Source organism: Eurypyga helias, unplaced genomic scaffold (genome assembly GCF_000690775.1).
Source record: "Eurypyga helias isolate BGI_N326 unplaced genomic scaffold, ASM69077v1 scaffold3062, whole genome shotgun sequence".
Classification (NCBI taxonomy): domain Eukaryota; kingdom Metazoa; phylum Chordata; class Aves; order Eurypygiformes; family Eurypygidae; genus Eurypyga; species Eurypyga helias.
Genome location: NW_010235107.1, coordinates 48,407 through 62,562, shown reverse-complemented (window position 1 = coordinate 62,562; position 14,156 = coordinate 48,407). Strand labels below are relative to the sequence as shown.

The window sequence follows — 14,156 nt, the reverse complement described above, 5'->3', positions numbered from 1 at the left end:
TTATGTATTATAGTATTTTAGTTAGACCATGTCAAGAGAGACTGAAATAAATTGAGCTTATTTTTCATGTATTACATCATGTCTTCACCTGAGATGGTGTAACATTTGGAAAAGCAAACTCGAATTATGAGAAAGTTAATTAAACTGACTCCTTTAAGTAAAAAGGAGGATATCTTCAGGCACTGTTGACCTATTTTTATTTTTTTTTCCCTCCTCTTCCCCATAGATTTTATTTGCTTTTCTTAGATTTGCATTTTTTTGTACAATAGCAATTGACCTCCTACTTAATTGTGAGCTTTAGGATTCCTAAACAGAATTAGGTTCAACCTCTGATTTAACAGAACATTTATTTTTCCAGGCCTTTGAATCCCTGGCTTTCTGGATAGGTAGAAAAAGCTTTTGCACAAGCATCGCCCATTTCCTTTGCCAATCTCATCTTTGCCTGTTTCTTTAGTAAGTGGGTGTTACTGTTTCTCTTCCTTTCTTATCGGTAGGGGATTTTAGAAAAAAATCTGAGGCAGCAGCTCTGCTTTACCGAATGTCCACCCAGTGTTGCGCGGCCAGCTGGGGACTGGTGGAGTTGCCTCTGTCTGTGTAGAAGTGAAGTAAATAGACTCCTCTTTCTGAGCTTCTGCTCCTCCAAACCAGTGCCATGCTGGTTTGGAGGTAATTCTTCCATTTTCCTCTCTGACCTTACTTTGAAAATACTTGACAAACCACAGAGGGCCGTTTCCTTTCCAAGGTACATACACATGTACCACATACCTCCTCCCCATTCAGACCCTGACCGTCACTTTCTGTTCATGCTTTATCTTTTACCTCCTCTCCAACAGCTGAGGGCCAGTTATATTTGTGCAGGTTGACTCAATTACTATTCTTCACCAGAGCTTTACGCTGCACAGCAAATCTCTTTATGCCCTGCCTCCTCTGGCCAGCTGCACCCAGATTCCTCCCAGCATCCTGAAGTCCTGGTGATGGCCCCACAGCGGGTAAGAGCTGCTGTATGTCAGCAGAAAATTAGGTTTACCATTTTCACTGCACTTTATACGTGGTACTTAGGAAAAAAAAAATAAACCTGAGCAACAAAGTTTGGACCTGGGAAAATCTGCTTCTAAGGGTTAATATCAAATATCAGTGCATAAAAATATTAGTCAGGCTTGGATTTGGTCCTTGACTGAATAGCGTGGACATCATGGCAATGAGCGCTATACCAGACAGTGTGTGTAGTTAGCAACAGCGTCCTCAGTCGGTACTTTAAGTTCATCACTGCGACAGCACTGCTTCCCTCATTCAAAAATCTACCCTCAAAAAGAAGTCTTTAAAAAGAAAGTGAAGTTGCGTGGTTTTTTTTTAATTGCCCTTTCTAACTTTAATCTTCCTTTGCTTGAATCACATGTGTGGTAATTAGAATACAGCTAACTTTCTCACAGGTGATTTTGCTGGCTGTTGCAGGAGGTTTTGTCAGAAGGCTCAGCTGGGGATAAGTTTGTCTTGTAAAAGTTTGGGGTGCCTGTGCACGGAGGCCACCAAATATGCAAAGACTCTTGCCTGGAAGCTGTGCAAATGCACTAAACACTGCTGACAGACAGAATATTTTAGTTTATGTCAGACTGTGTATGGCTTCTGGGGAGCCCCAAAGCACAGGTTCTCGGCAGAAGAATTCTGCCTGCAGAAGGCCTGGGATTGGGTTTCTTGTGTGGGAATCATGGAATGGTTTGGTTTGGAAGCACTGTTCAGTTGCGTTAGGCTGCCTCAAAAGCTTTTCATAGGCTACAGCAAAAATGAGATGGTAACTTTGGATGCTGGAGTGGAATTTAGCAACAGTAGCTAATGCTAATAGAATTATTAAGGAAATAACAGCAACCATTAACCACTTTATATGGGTTGAGGAGAGGGTGATGCAAAACCACGTTTTTTATGTGATTACAGCTTTGTCTGATATTCTCAAGTCTAAAAGGCTATGCTAACAGACTATTTAAGATTCTCTTAGTGTTAAAGGTTTTCTGTGTATGGGTTTGCCTATGTTTTTAATTGCCTTTCCGATGAATATGATGAATTACAACTGTCCTATGATGAAAGGCTGGGAGAATTGGGCTTTTTCAGCCTGGAGCAGAGAAGGCTCCAGGGAGACCTTATTGCACCTTCCAGTACCTGAAGGGGCTACAAGGAAGCTGGGGGGGACTTTTTACAAGGGCCTGTAGTGACAGGACAAGGGGTAACGGGTTTAAATTGAAAGTGGGGAGGATTAGATTAGATTATCAGGAAGAAGTTCTTCCCGGAGAGGGTGGTGAGGCACTGGAACTGGTTTCCCAGAGAAGCTGTGGATGCCCCATCCCTGGAAGTGTTCAAGGCCAGGCTGGATGAGGCTTGGAGCAACCTGGTCTAGTGGAAGGTGTCCCTGCCCATGGCAGGGGGGTTGGAACTAGATGGTCTTTAAGGTCCCTTCCAACCCAACCAATGGTTCTGTGATTCTTCACTTACCCCAGCTACCTAAGTTACAGTGCTGAAAGGAAGCAAATGCTTGTATTCTGTAAAACATAGTGAGCTTGTTTCTGAGGAATTTTGGAGAACCTGTGCTGGTTGCAATGAAATACTCCTCCTGCATGTGTACATGAGTAGCTTTCAGTTGAACAAAGGATATTTTTCAATATCACATGGTTATCTCAGAATCTCCAATCCAAGAGCTGTGACTGAGTTACCCCTTAGCCTGTGTACTTTTTAACCTACATTTAGTGCGGCTAATATTAATTTTAGTTCCACAGGGTCTGATTATATATAAAATAATTGAGTTATTCTTTGGCTGACTTTCAAAGATTAGGGTTTTGCAAACCTAGTATAATTTTGAGATCTATTTGAAAGTAGCCCCCCAAAACTGCATTTCTGTCATTTAAAAAACCCCAGCTTGCACATGATAGAAGTGGTTTCTGAGTGTCTGCTGTTTAAAAAAAGGCAGAAAAAAGCAATTCCAAGAATTTTTTACTTCTCCTTTTTCTAGCATATGATACATTTCAGATATTATTGCAGTATTTTCCCCCTCAATTCCAATTTTAAAATTATGACAGATCATGCTAAAGTGTATTTTTCTGTATTTGTATTTCTGAAATTTACCATTTGAACAGGGATCAATAACAGTTGTGTTTTATTCAATTGTCTCTTACCTTTTGGAGTTTGAATCTGTGACCTTAGACGTGGGGCAAAAAGTATTTTTTACCATGTGAAGCGAAGAGCGGATTTTGCAATCCTTGCTTACACTGAGTAGTAATTATTCAAATAAGCCTGTGCTTGATACTCATGTAAGTAACTATTCCCACATATAACTTGGTTTGTTGTTTCATGATAAAGCAGCAACAGCTTCAGCAGAAAAACCAAGGTAAGGAGTTCTCTTTTTCTTCTTCCTTCTGCCCTATTTCTGTTCTCTACCCAGACCTGCCTGTTCATGTACCCCACTGCAGCCTTTTGCTGGGATACATTATGAACTCAATTAGCAAATTGATTTGAATTAATTAAAAAAAAATATATATTCTGGCAGAGTTAGAGATTTGAGTCAGAATTACAACATGCCACCTGTGTACTTAAAATCGACTTTTTAAAAGAATTGAATTAGTGAATATTATATTGTTTTAATTAATGTACTGAAGTAGGTGATATGTTTTCAGTGTTAAATATGCAGGCCTGGAATTGCTACCAGTTTGGACTGATAGGTCCAAAACCTGTAAAAGAGCTGTTGTGCAGGATGCATGAAACCCAAGTCAAAAGCTGACCACACTGCTTTCTTAGGGGGATTCTCTGTGTTGAATGGCTTAGCACAAAGACTTTGCACTGAAAAACCCCAAGTCCTACATAAATGTTGCCATCACTAAGGAGAGGTCGAAACTCAGAAAACAGAGTTCCAGCCTGATTTTATTTTTGTTTTCAGCCACAGTCAAATGTTTTCTGTTGGTGTTCGTTTTATGACTGTTACGGTGTGGTTTTTATAACACCCTTCTTTCTTCTGAACCACTCCAGCACTATGTGTGTACATAGTCACATGCTGATTTGGTCAAAAGGATTTTTGTTTTGTTTCTTGTATAATGTTAATGTGACCAAAGAGGGCTGGTAGGGAAATGAAATACTTTATCATTATCAGTATTGAGATTTGAAATAATAGTTAATTTTGAATTCTTCTTGTGTTCTGTAGTGTAGCACTCACAGTTTCTCAGATAGTAGCCACGATAGTGTGATACAAAGCTTTGTGCCATAAAACGTGACAATTACTTAATGCCACTTAATTAAATGCCATTAAATACTTAATGGATCAGAGAAGCCCTGTTCAGATTGGGCTGCACTTTCTTTTTTCTACTCACTAGACCCTGCAATGGGACTTTCAAACCTTTGTTGTACCTTGTGTCCAATACTGACTTAGGACATTCATCTTACCAGTTGTTTTAATTTATTTTGAGGAAGTTGTGTGGTGACTTCATGGCCATACAGGTGAATATTTCTATATTGTGAAGCTGGACGGTACAAGATGATGCTGACTTTTTGATACCTAAAGTAGAGAAAGTTTTTTCCCGCCTTAAAAGAACCTGGGAATCTGTAACTCTGTCAGATTTCAGTCATAATTCTGAGCACTCGGCAGCTCTGCAAGTTAAATTATATTCATTGTCATGTAGCTAAGGTTGGCAGGGAACAGGGGAAGGCCTTGGCAGGAGTGATGTTGTGGGAAGCTGAGGCGGGTTGGCAGCACGAAACTCCCAACAAGGGAGTTTGCAACAAGGTTACAATGTGTCATGCAAACAGCTTCCTGTCTTGAGAGATGCTCTGGGAACAATGGAATATTTGGGGGTGAAAGTGCAGAAAAGTAAAGCTGTACTGAAGAAAAAGTAGTGATGTATGGGTTTGAGAAGAGGTAGGGTAGTTGCTACAGGTGCTTCTCAATGAAGTATTGTGTTTTTTGGAAAGGAACTTTGAGAATAATAGGTGAGGGTTCAGTTTGTCCCGAGCTTTATTTATGGAAACAGGAATGTGACTAGAGCCGTTGGCTTGGAAAAAAAGAAACCCAAACGGAACAGGTTTCTGTGACCAAATGCAGATTCAAAGGCTGATCTTCTGACCTGGGAAACCGGTTCTAATCTGCAGGGATCTCCAGGGCAGAGGGAACTCGGTGTAGCAACCAGGTACAGGCATTGGCCAACTACATTATTGATGTTTTTATTTGCTAACGCTGAGGATTTTTGTTTTGTTTCGTGTATAATGTTAACGTGACCAAAGAGGGCTGGTAGGGAAATGAAATATTTTTAGCATTATCAGGGTTGAGATTTGAAGTTGTAGTTAATGTTGAATCCTTCTGTAGTGTAGCACTCTGGGGATCTGAGAGATCACAGTTTCTCAGATGGGTAATAGTTACGTTTTTCTCAAGTGCCAACTGGGAATTTTGTGCTAAAGAGAACAGAAGGATTGTTTTGAGTAGGAGAGCCTGTGATAGGAACCCTTATAGTTTTGTGGGCATTAGGCTGGTCTGAAAGTTAATACTGACTTTTAATTCTTTGAACAATGTTTGTATTTTCAGTTCATGGCAGTATCCTTCCTTCTGCAATTACCTTTAAGATCACCAATTTATTTTTAGAAGGGCAATGAAACAGAATTGGGTAGCTTTAGTAAGTTAAGAATGCACACAAGAAAATTACTAATTCATAAGAACTGTCTTCTGCGGAATGCAGTGTGTCCAACAAAAGGTATGCGTGCACGTGCATCAGAGGAAGAGGAAAAACACAAAGACATTGTAGTCTTTCATTTATGCATCCTAAAACCTGGTCTTGTTTTGTAGTTCATGTAAAACACAGACTAATTTTTCCTTTCAAGGATATAAATTTATAAGCTAAAAAGGATATTTTAAAGCAGTGAGCAGCTACATCCAGCCGTATGAAATGGCAGGAGTGTGGGATACAAGACCCTAGTTGGCCGAAACAGGGAGTGAAACGTGGTATCGCGACTAGACTGGAAGGCAAAGGGTGTCATTTCATGTAGTGTCCCAAGAAATAGTGACATGTTTAGGCACAAACAAAAGGAGAGGCATTAAAGTGAATTTGTGTACACTTAATTTTATTTAAACTTTACTTTTGCAAGGCAACATTGTGAGGAGGTGTGTGCCTTTTCAAGCTCCTCTGCACAATACTGTGAAATGCCTTACTTTGTCGATGCTAAAGTTATGTTGCCCACAGACAAAAATGTGCATGCATTTCCCTGGTGAGTTTTGAAATACTCTAAGTAGTAAACAGGTGCATAAATAAAGCCCTGTGAGAAATGAAAAAAGTTTGCATTTTTTTTATAGGTTGGAGGGAAATTTCGTACTGGTACAGTGGTCTGCAGTGATTATTTAGGGCTTCAGCCTGGGTTACGCCCCCGCCCCCTCCACACATACACACACTTGAGAAGATACTCGTAGTCACTGGTGCTTCTCCAGGTGCTGCTGGTCCTTCTTCAGGCCGTGGTCTGAGCCTGCAGCTGCCCTGCCCTGGCCCGAGCCGTGGTGGAGGTCTGCCCAGCAGCATGCCCTGGCTTCGGAGCACGGCTCGAGGCAAGGGCCAGGCGGTGCAGCCAGCAGGTCTGGGGGAAAAGGGTTCTGGAACAGCTTCTCCACAACCTCTCTCACACCTGTCATTCCTGCCTCCATGCCTTCTCGGGTGTGAAGCCTGTGCAGGCAGCAGTCTGTGCTGCGTGATGAAATGCCTGGTTGGATCCATTCCCCAACCCGCTTCCCAGCCCGGCGGGAGGAACGCTGGCACCCACGCAAGGCAGTGGCATGGCAGGGCGGTGGTGAGCAGGTGAGGGAGGAGGTCAGCTGGGCTTCAGCTGGCATCACTGCAGAGCACAGGGGCATTGCCTGGCATTGGTTTGGCAGGGCTCTGGAGCCAGTCTTGCAAACCAAGTAACTGATGGTTGATGGTCAGAATGAAGTCTTTCTGAATAGAAAATGAAGGGCATAGACTTAGTAATTTCTGAAAAATGAGTTCCAATTCCCTGTTCTCACATTGCCATCTTCCAAGCAGCCATTTGCATCTGAAAATTTTCATTGATATAATTGGGGTGAATTTTCAAAATTACTTTTACTGATCCACATTCAGTTTTGTACCTCAAACATTTTTGCAAAGGGCATTTATACATGCACAGACCTCAGCAATTAAAACTTGGATGGACATTGGGACTTTGTGACAAAGACCAGTTGTACGCTATTGTTTGCCTGGAGCACATTTTGAACTTCTCACCCACAGTTTCTGTGACGTAGCCTGCAGTGTCCATTATTTCGTCCCAGCCAGGTACAGCTTTTGACTTCCTAGGAACTTGCCAGCGTAGCCCACAGCTGAGCAATGGTTGAACTTTCTTGTCTAATAATTAACTTCTGTAAACTTCCATATGCTTAGGGTAAGCTCCAGCTTTCTGTATACTCAGGTAGTTTCATTAATAAATAGTAGCTCTTTTTACTACAGAAATCACCAACTCTGTGATCTGCTAAAGATATCATATTGATTATTTTTTTTTTCCTCTCGTCTTTACAGGAACTGATATTCAATGGCTAAAAACAGAGGTGACAAGTGGCTGAAATGAATATGACTACTATCCTACAAGAGATTTTGATTAAAAGATCACAGCAGAAGAAACGGACTTCTCCGTTAAACTACAAAGAGAGGCTTTTTGTACTTACAAAGTCTATGCTAACATATTATGAAGGTCGAGCGGAGGTAGGAGACGCACATTTATGCTATAGACTTGCTTTTGTGTACTGTGGGCTTTTTTCCTGCTGTATCTCATACTGTCAGGAGTTGATGGGGGCAATGGCCATAGGTAGCATAAACATCAGCTGCTGTTTCTCTTGCGTAGAATGCAGATCTACACAGAGATGTAAATATTTCATCTGCTAAACAAGTGAACTGGTTCTTGATCAGAGCAGTAGTACATAGCCAGGATACCGGGAATAGGACAAACAGCTTTTATAGCTGATTATCAAAGCTGATTTTTTTTCTTTTCCCTCTCTCCAGAGAGATAAAAGATCACAGCTGTCGCAAAGTGAGGTAAAGGTAGAAAAACTTAGGATTGTAGTTGCTTGTGGCCATGTTTGCTGTGAAGGCCATTACTTTGACACCTGGAAATTAACTGAATTCAAGCAGGAGAAAGAAGATGTGATAGGAGCAGTGCATTGCAGACCACTAGAGATGAGATCCATTAGAGTGGATCATGTAACCTAGTGACTGAAACAAAGCTGGAAGCAGTTCATTTTCGGCAGCACTAACAGCTCATTGCTGTTACCACTTCATCTAATTCAGTTACACCAGAATTCAATAGTGGAAACTAGACAAATCCTCAGGCCAGCATTTTTCAAATGAGCTCCAGACTCAGTTTCCTCAAAATCACCTGCCCCCAGACTGTCCTGTCATATCTGTTAGTGCTGGGGGTGGGGGCATATTTTCCGCTTAACTGAGACTACATTGCAGATTTGTCACAATGCCAAAGGGGATTAAAATGGCTGCAGTAGCTCGTGGAGCATTCTCTGCACTCTGGGAGCCATTCAACAAATAAACTTAATGGAGAACTCTGCGACCTGTTGTGTCGGCCTCCCTACTTCTGATGAAGGAAGGGGTACAGGAGACCTCAGGCTTGCTAAGCATATTTCTCTGCCAGAGCTTGTGCTTGCAGCAGAATTGGGCTCACCATGCTCCAAGACCAGGGCGGACTACTGGAGTTGCCATTCTTTGAACTATCTTGGACACAGTTGAGGGTTAAGAATGAGATCACAGGCCCACAGCATGGCTGAGGTTGGAAGGTACCTCTGAAGGTCACTTGGTCCAACCCCCCTTTCTCAAACAGGGACACCTGCAGCCAGTTGCCCAGGACCATGTCTGGATGGCACTGGAAAATCTCCAAGGATGGAGACTCTACAACCTCCCTCGGAAGCCCGTGCCAGTGCTCAGTTGCTCTTACATTAAAAAAAGTGTTTCCTGATATCCAGGAGGAACCTCCTGCATATCAGTTTGTGCCCGTTGAGTATTGTTCTGCCACCAGGCACCACTGAGAAGATCCTGGCTCTGTCTTCTTTACAGTCTCCCTTCAGGCATTTGTATGCATTTAGTAAGATTTCCCCTGTACCTTCTTGCCTCCAGTCTAAACAGGCCCAGCTCTCAGCCTTTCCTCACAGGACAGATGCTCCTGTCCATCATCTTTGTGGCCCTTTGCTGGACTCTCTCCAGTGTGCCCACGTCTCTCTTGTCCTGAGGAGCCCAGCCCTGGACACAGGACTGCAGGTGTGCCCTCACCAGTGCGGAGCAGAGGGGAAGGATCGCTGCTCTCGACCTGCTGGCAGCACTTTGTCTAGCGCAGCCCAGGATGCCATCAGTGCTCTTTGCAGCGAGGGCACGCTGCTGGCTCATCTTCAGCTTGGTGTCCTCCAGGACCCCCAGGTCCTTTTCTGCCAAGCTGCTTTCCAGCTGGGCGGCCCCCAGCATATACTGGTGTGGGGGCTGTTCCTTCCCAGGTGCAGGACATTGCACTTCTCCTGGTTGAAGTTCCTGAGGCTCCTGCCAGCCTGTTTCTGCTGCCTCTGGAGGTCCCTCTTGATGGCAGCACGACCCTCTGGTGTGACAGCCACTCCTCCCAGTTTGGTGTCATCAGCAAACTTGCTGAGGGTACACTCTGACCCGTCATCCAGGTCATTAATGAAGATGTGGAGCAGGACTGGTCCCAGCACTGACCCCTGGGGTACAGCCCTAGTTACTGGCTTCTGACTAGACTTCGTGCCACTGACCACCACCCACTGGGCCCTGTCATTCAGCCAGTTGTCAGTCCACCTTGGAATATGATTTTCTGTATTTTTAGTGACTGGGGGGTTAAAATATGTACTTATTCTAGAATCACTTGCCCCTCTCACCCCTGAGAATAAACAGGTGGGGGCTTAAAAAGCCCTCTGAAACACATCTTGCATGCTTACCTTGTACTAGCTCACATTCAGGTCAAATAGAAATATAACTAACAGGTTTTGCAGGTCTGGTTGTCACCCTTTAAGAATTTACCACTTCCAGCCTTCCCCTTCCAGCTCTACCTTTCCCTGGCAGGTTAATATCCTCTGGCTAAAATACCCTCCAGGAGACTGTGGATCTGTCTGAGAGGGTGTTTATTGTTTTTATTTGTGGTGAGATGGGGCAGGGCTGCCCATAGTGCCATCAGCTGTGGAGGCAGTAATGCCTTAAAACATTCCAGCCTGAGATAAGGACTGTTGGGATGAAAATATACATTACACCTATGCTAGCCCAGCAGTTTGGCGCTGAAAGAGGGCGGTCTGTCTTCCCCCTGCAGACCTCGCCCATCCACTTGAATTGGGCCTGGCATTTCTTGGGATCCATGCTGCCTGCCCATAGTGCCATCAGCTGTGGAGGCAGTAATGCCTTAAAACATTCCAGCCTGAGATAAGGACTGTTGGGATGAAAATATACATTACACCTATGCTAGCCCAGCAGTTTGGCGCTGAAAGAGGGCGGTCTGTCTTCCCCCTGCAGACCTCGCCCATCCACTTGAATTGGGCCTGGCATTTCTTGGGATCCATGCTGCTAAAAAAAAACTTTTTTTGATATTTGATCCGGTTGTGTTTTTGCTGGATTAGTGTTCTGCTGGGTTAGCAAGCTGCGTTAGCTCGGCGCAGGATCTGACAAGCGCTGGAGGCGGTGCCAGGTGGTGGAGGAGGACAGGATGCTCCGACTGTTGACATCAGCAGGTCGTTAGACTGGCTTGGCCATAACGCATAGCTTCCCAACCTCAAGCCCTTTTTGTTTTCACTCTTGCTTCCACTCTAGATTCTTTTAACATTAAATCAGCATTTTGTTTTATTATTGTCTGAAAATAATGAGTCCTGATCTTAGAGGGGCACACAATATTTTTGTCAGCAATACTTGGTCTCTATTTTAAAAAAAACAAACCCAAAACCGTGTAACTAAGATCTCTGTGACACTGTGGTAGTTATTCCTTTATTTCACTGGGCAACTTAAATTGAAAAAGTTGGTGGGTTTTATCAGTTGTTTGGTTATTGTTTGGGTTTTTTTAAGCCAATGATGGTGGCTGTAAATTTTTATTTACAGTAAGACAGTTATGTATTCTGGCTGAAGTAATTTATGTACAAGGAGAAAAAAAAAAAAGAGATTAAAATAATTCTGGACCCTCTGAATAATTGGAGGTTTATTGTTGAAATAAATGTGACTACTGTGTATGCTGGTTGAAATTGAAGATATGACAGATGCAAGGGTAGGTACATACTGATCTCATTTCAGGCTTGGCAATATTCAAAGTTGAGATTGGTAAGATAAGCATGGAAATCCCAAGCCAAGAGGATCCCACACCCTCGTTTTAATCAGGTAACTGCAGTAGTAGCAGCCTGCCAAGGGTGGCTGAGTTCTGCTCCTCTAGGCAAGTATGTGATTCCAAGTGGTTGTTGGCCAAACTGAAGCCTTTTCTTGTTGGTTTTTTTTTTTCCATTTTAACTTCTGTGGAAATTCAGTAAAGAGTGTTCAGGGAGAACCCAGGGTTTGTGGTCATGTGAATAACCATACCACTTCTTTATAAAAACAAGATTAAATTAAATCTTGTTAACCAGATTAGTCAATACTCAGAGTGTGGGCAAGCTGGGATGGTAAATAAGGTGACAGAATTAGATACTTGGTATGTCTGGTGACAGAAGTGGAACATTTATGACAGCAGAAAGCAGCCAACCATAGCAAATGTTGTTCTTGTAAATGCTGCTGAGAGATGATCTTGGTGGGGGTCACTTGCTCTTCGAACAGAAACTGCACATTATAGAAGCGCTCTTTCTTTTTTTCTGTTCTATGCCTTGACAAAGTGTCATATTCCTACTTGGAGCAATAAACTCTTATAACCATGACTACTAGCAACAGGGTAAAACCTTATTTAAACTTGCTCATTACCTACTTAAATCTTTTTACACATGCTTTCAAGCAGCGAAGGCACCCTGTCATGGTACAAAGTGCCTCCAGCAAAGCTGGAGCTGCACTGCTGCCATGAGATGGAGAGACGTAGCTTCTGCACTTAGACATGTTGATGGACTGCAGGTCACAGCGGAGGTGTGTAAACGATCAGAAAAGCGTAACTACAGAATCAGTAAAGAGGCTGAATTTCAGTACTGGTTTCAAAGCACAGAAGCCTGAGGAAGGAGAGTCCTGGTTTAGGTCACCTGTGCAAAGCTCTGCAGTTTTGTCACAGGAATCTTATTTTGTGTAGGAAGCCAACAGGACCTTGGCTTTTATGTCTTACCTTCTCCTGGGCATTATGCTGTTTGGTAAAAAAATGGGAGATGTATCACCTTAAGGTTGGCTAAAAAGATGGACATTAAAAAACTTGAAAATAAATATACATCAGAAACGGACTTGCTCTCCATTCATCATGGAGATGAGTTTTTAATGTCAGAAAAGAGGAATATTCTGCTTGAGCTGGGTTGGCTTCTGGTTTTGGCTTTTTTTTTTTCATAGGACTTCTGTGAATTTTAAGTGTCACTGCTGGGGAAATGCCATTATTGCGCTGTTGTGCAATACTGGGCTAACAACAATTACAAGAATATGAAAGGCTGGGTTAATAAGTTTCATGAAGTAGTAGTAAGAAATAACTGAATCAACCTCCAAGCACAATGTACTGATCATTAGTGTATAAAAAATAGTGAAGAAGTGAAATATCTTCCTATTCTGAGTATGGAGATGCACTATAAAACTGAATGTGCTGCACTCAGAAGACTTAAGGTAAGTACAGTGTTCTTAAACATGCATTGTAGACTTACCAAGTCAGCTCTAAACAGATTTACCTAGGCAGTAGTAACTGTGGTGGTTTGGAAGTGGGAGGCAATAGGCGTTTTTGCACAAACTGGCCCTTGCTCTTGTGGGCTCCTGCAGTATGCTTACTGCTGTCAGCTGGAGTCATTGATTGCAGTGTAAGTTCTCCAGGTAATCTGGTTGTGTAGCCAAGGCATGTGGTGCTCTTGTGAGGAAACACTCGTGTGAAATACTTTAATTAGGAAACCTCTTTCCAATTTTGCATGGTTTGAAAGCTCAGCATACTACTTCAGGTATGCTGCTGTTCGTTTTCCTGAACCGTTTTCTCCTAAGAAATCAAAAAGTGCTAAATTGTAAGAAATTAATAAACAAAGTTAAGCAATTTTGAAATAAACCTGCTTGTCTGAAAAGCAAATATTTAATGCAGTAATTAACCCCCCCCCCCTCATTTGGAGGTGGTTTTTTGGTTGTTTTGGGGGTTTTTTTTTGTATTTTTGACAAGCCAAAATATAGCTAATGTTTTAGTATGGCTTTTTGCAAATCGGTAATTTCATGTTGAAGGGAGTACAGGTTTGAAATCCAAGGAGTCGTTCATGGAAATAACTTCACATATACATGGCCCTGGGTACGTTTGGGCATTTTCTGTCAAAGGTGGCCTCATATCTTGCATATTCAACTGAAAATGCTCTGGAGTTTATTTTCAGAGGTGTGGTGCATTCACACTTTCAGCTGACTCTGGAAAATCAAGCTTTAGTGTTCATCTAGGAGTCCATCTTTATGACTGAAATCAGAAATACCAGCTGAACAGCTGTAGTGGAAAGGAATACCCGCTTTGGAGCTCTGCCAGTATGCCTGGTGTCCCACTCTGCAAGTGCCCCACACGCTTCTTTGCAGAGTGGCTTAGCTGCTGCATAGAACAGCATCTTTCATTCCTCTGGAGTTAGCCAGCAGGACAGACTGCAAGAAGTAGGATTCAAGCTACTGCGTCCACCTGAGTGGTCCACCGAGTACTCTTGGTTTATCCTCTTTCTTCTTGTGTGGCGTTAGGTTTCACTGTTGTGAATTCTTTCTCAGTGAATGGTCAGACGATGCCTCTGAACTGGGGGAAGACGTTAGGGCAGTCTGATGGCCCTGACTGGAGCAGGCTTACTGCTGCGTTACAGAACAGCCGTCGTAGCAGTTAACGAGTAGTTCACGCAAGTTTTGGTTAGCTCATGCTGACAGAGCCTTTCGCTTGAACTAAAAGTGCTGTTGGGATAAAATACAAGAAAATCAGTAGAGGTCTGGTCGCCATTACTCTCCCTCCCTGACTCTCTCTGGTTCACTCCCGTACGCCTGCTGATCCTCACCCTGACTCCTGCG

General features: G+C 42.9%; 1 protein-coding gene across 1 annotated transcript in view; it reads left to right on the top strand.

The window, feature by feature from the left end:
* The first annotated feature begins 7,580 nt into the window (after window positions 1–7,580).
* Window positions 7,581–14,156, top strand: part of TEC (tec protein tyrosine kinase) — a 31,126-nt gene continuing 24,550 nt past the window's right edge. The window contains exon 1 of the mRNA XM_010146624.1: window positions 7,581–7,718. Coding sequence (XP_010144926.1) covers window positions 7,581–7,718 — 138 coding nt within the window. The remainder of the gene's footprint in view (window positions 7,719–14,156) is intronic.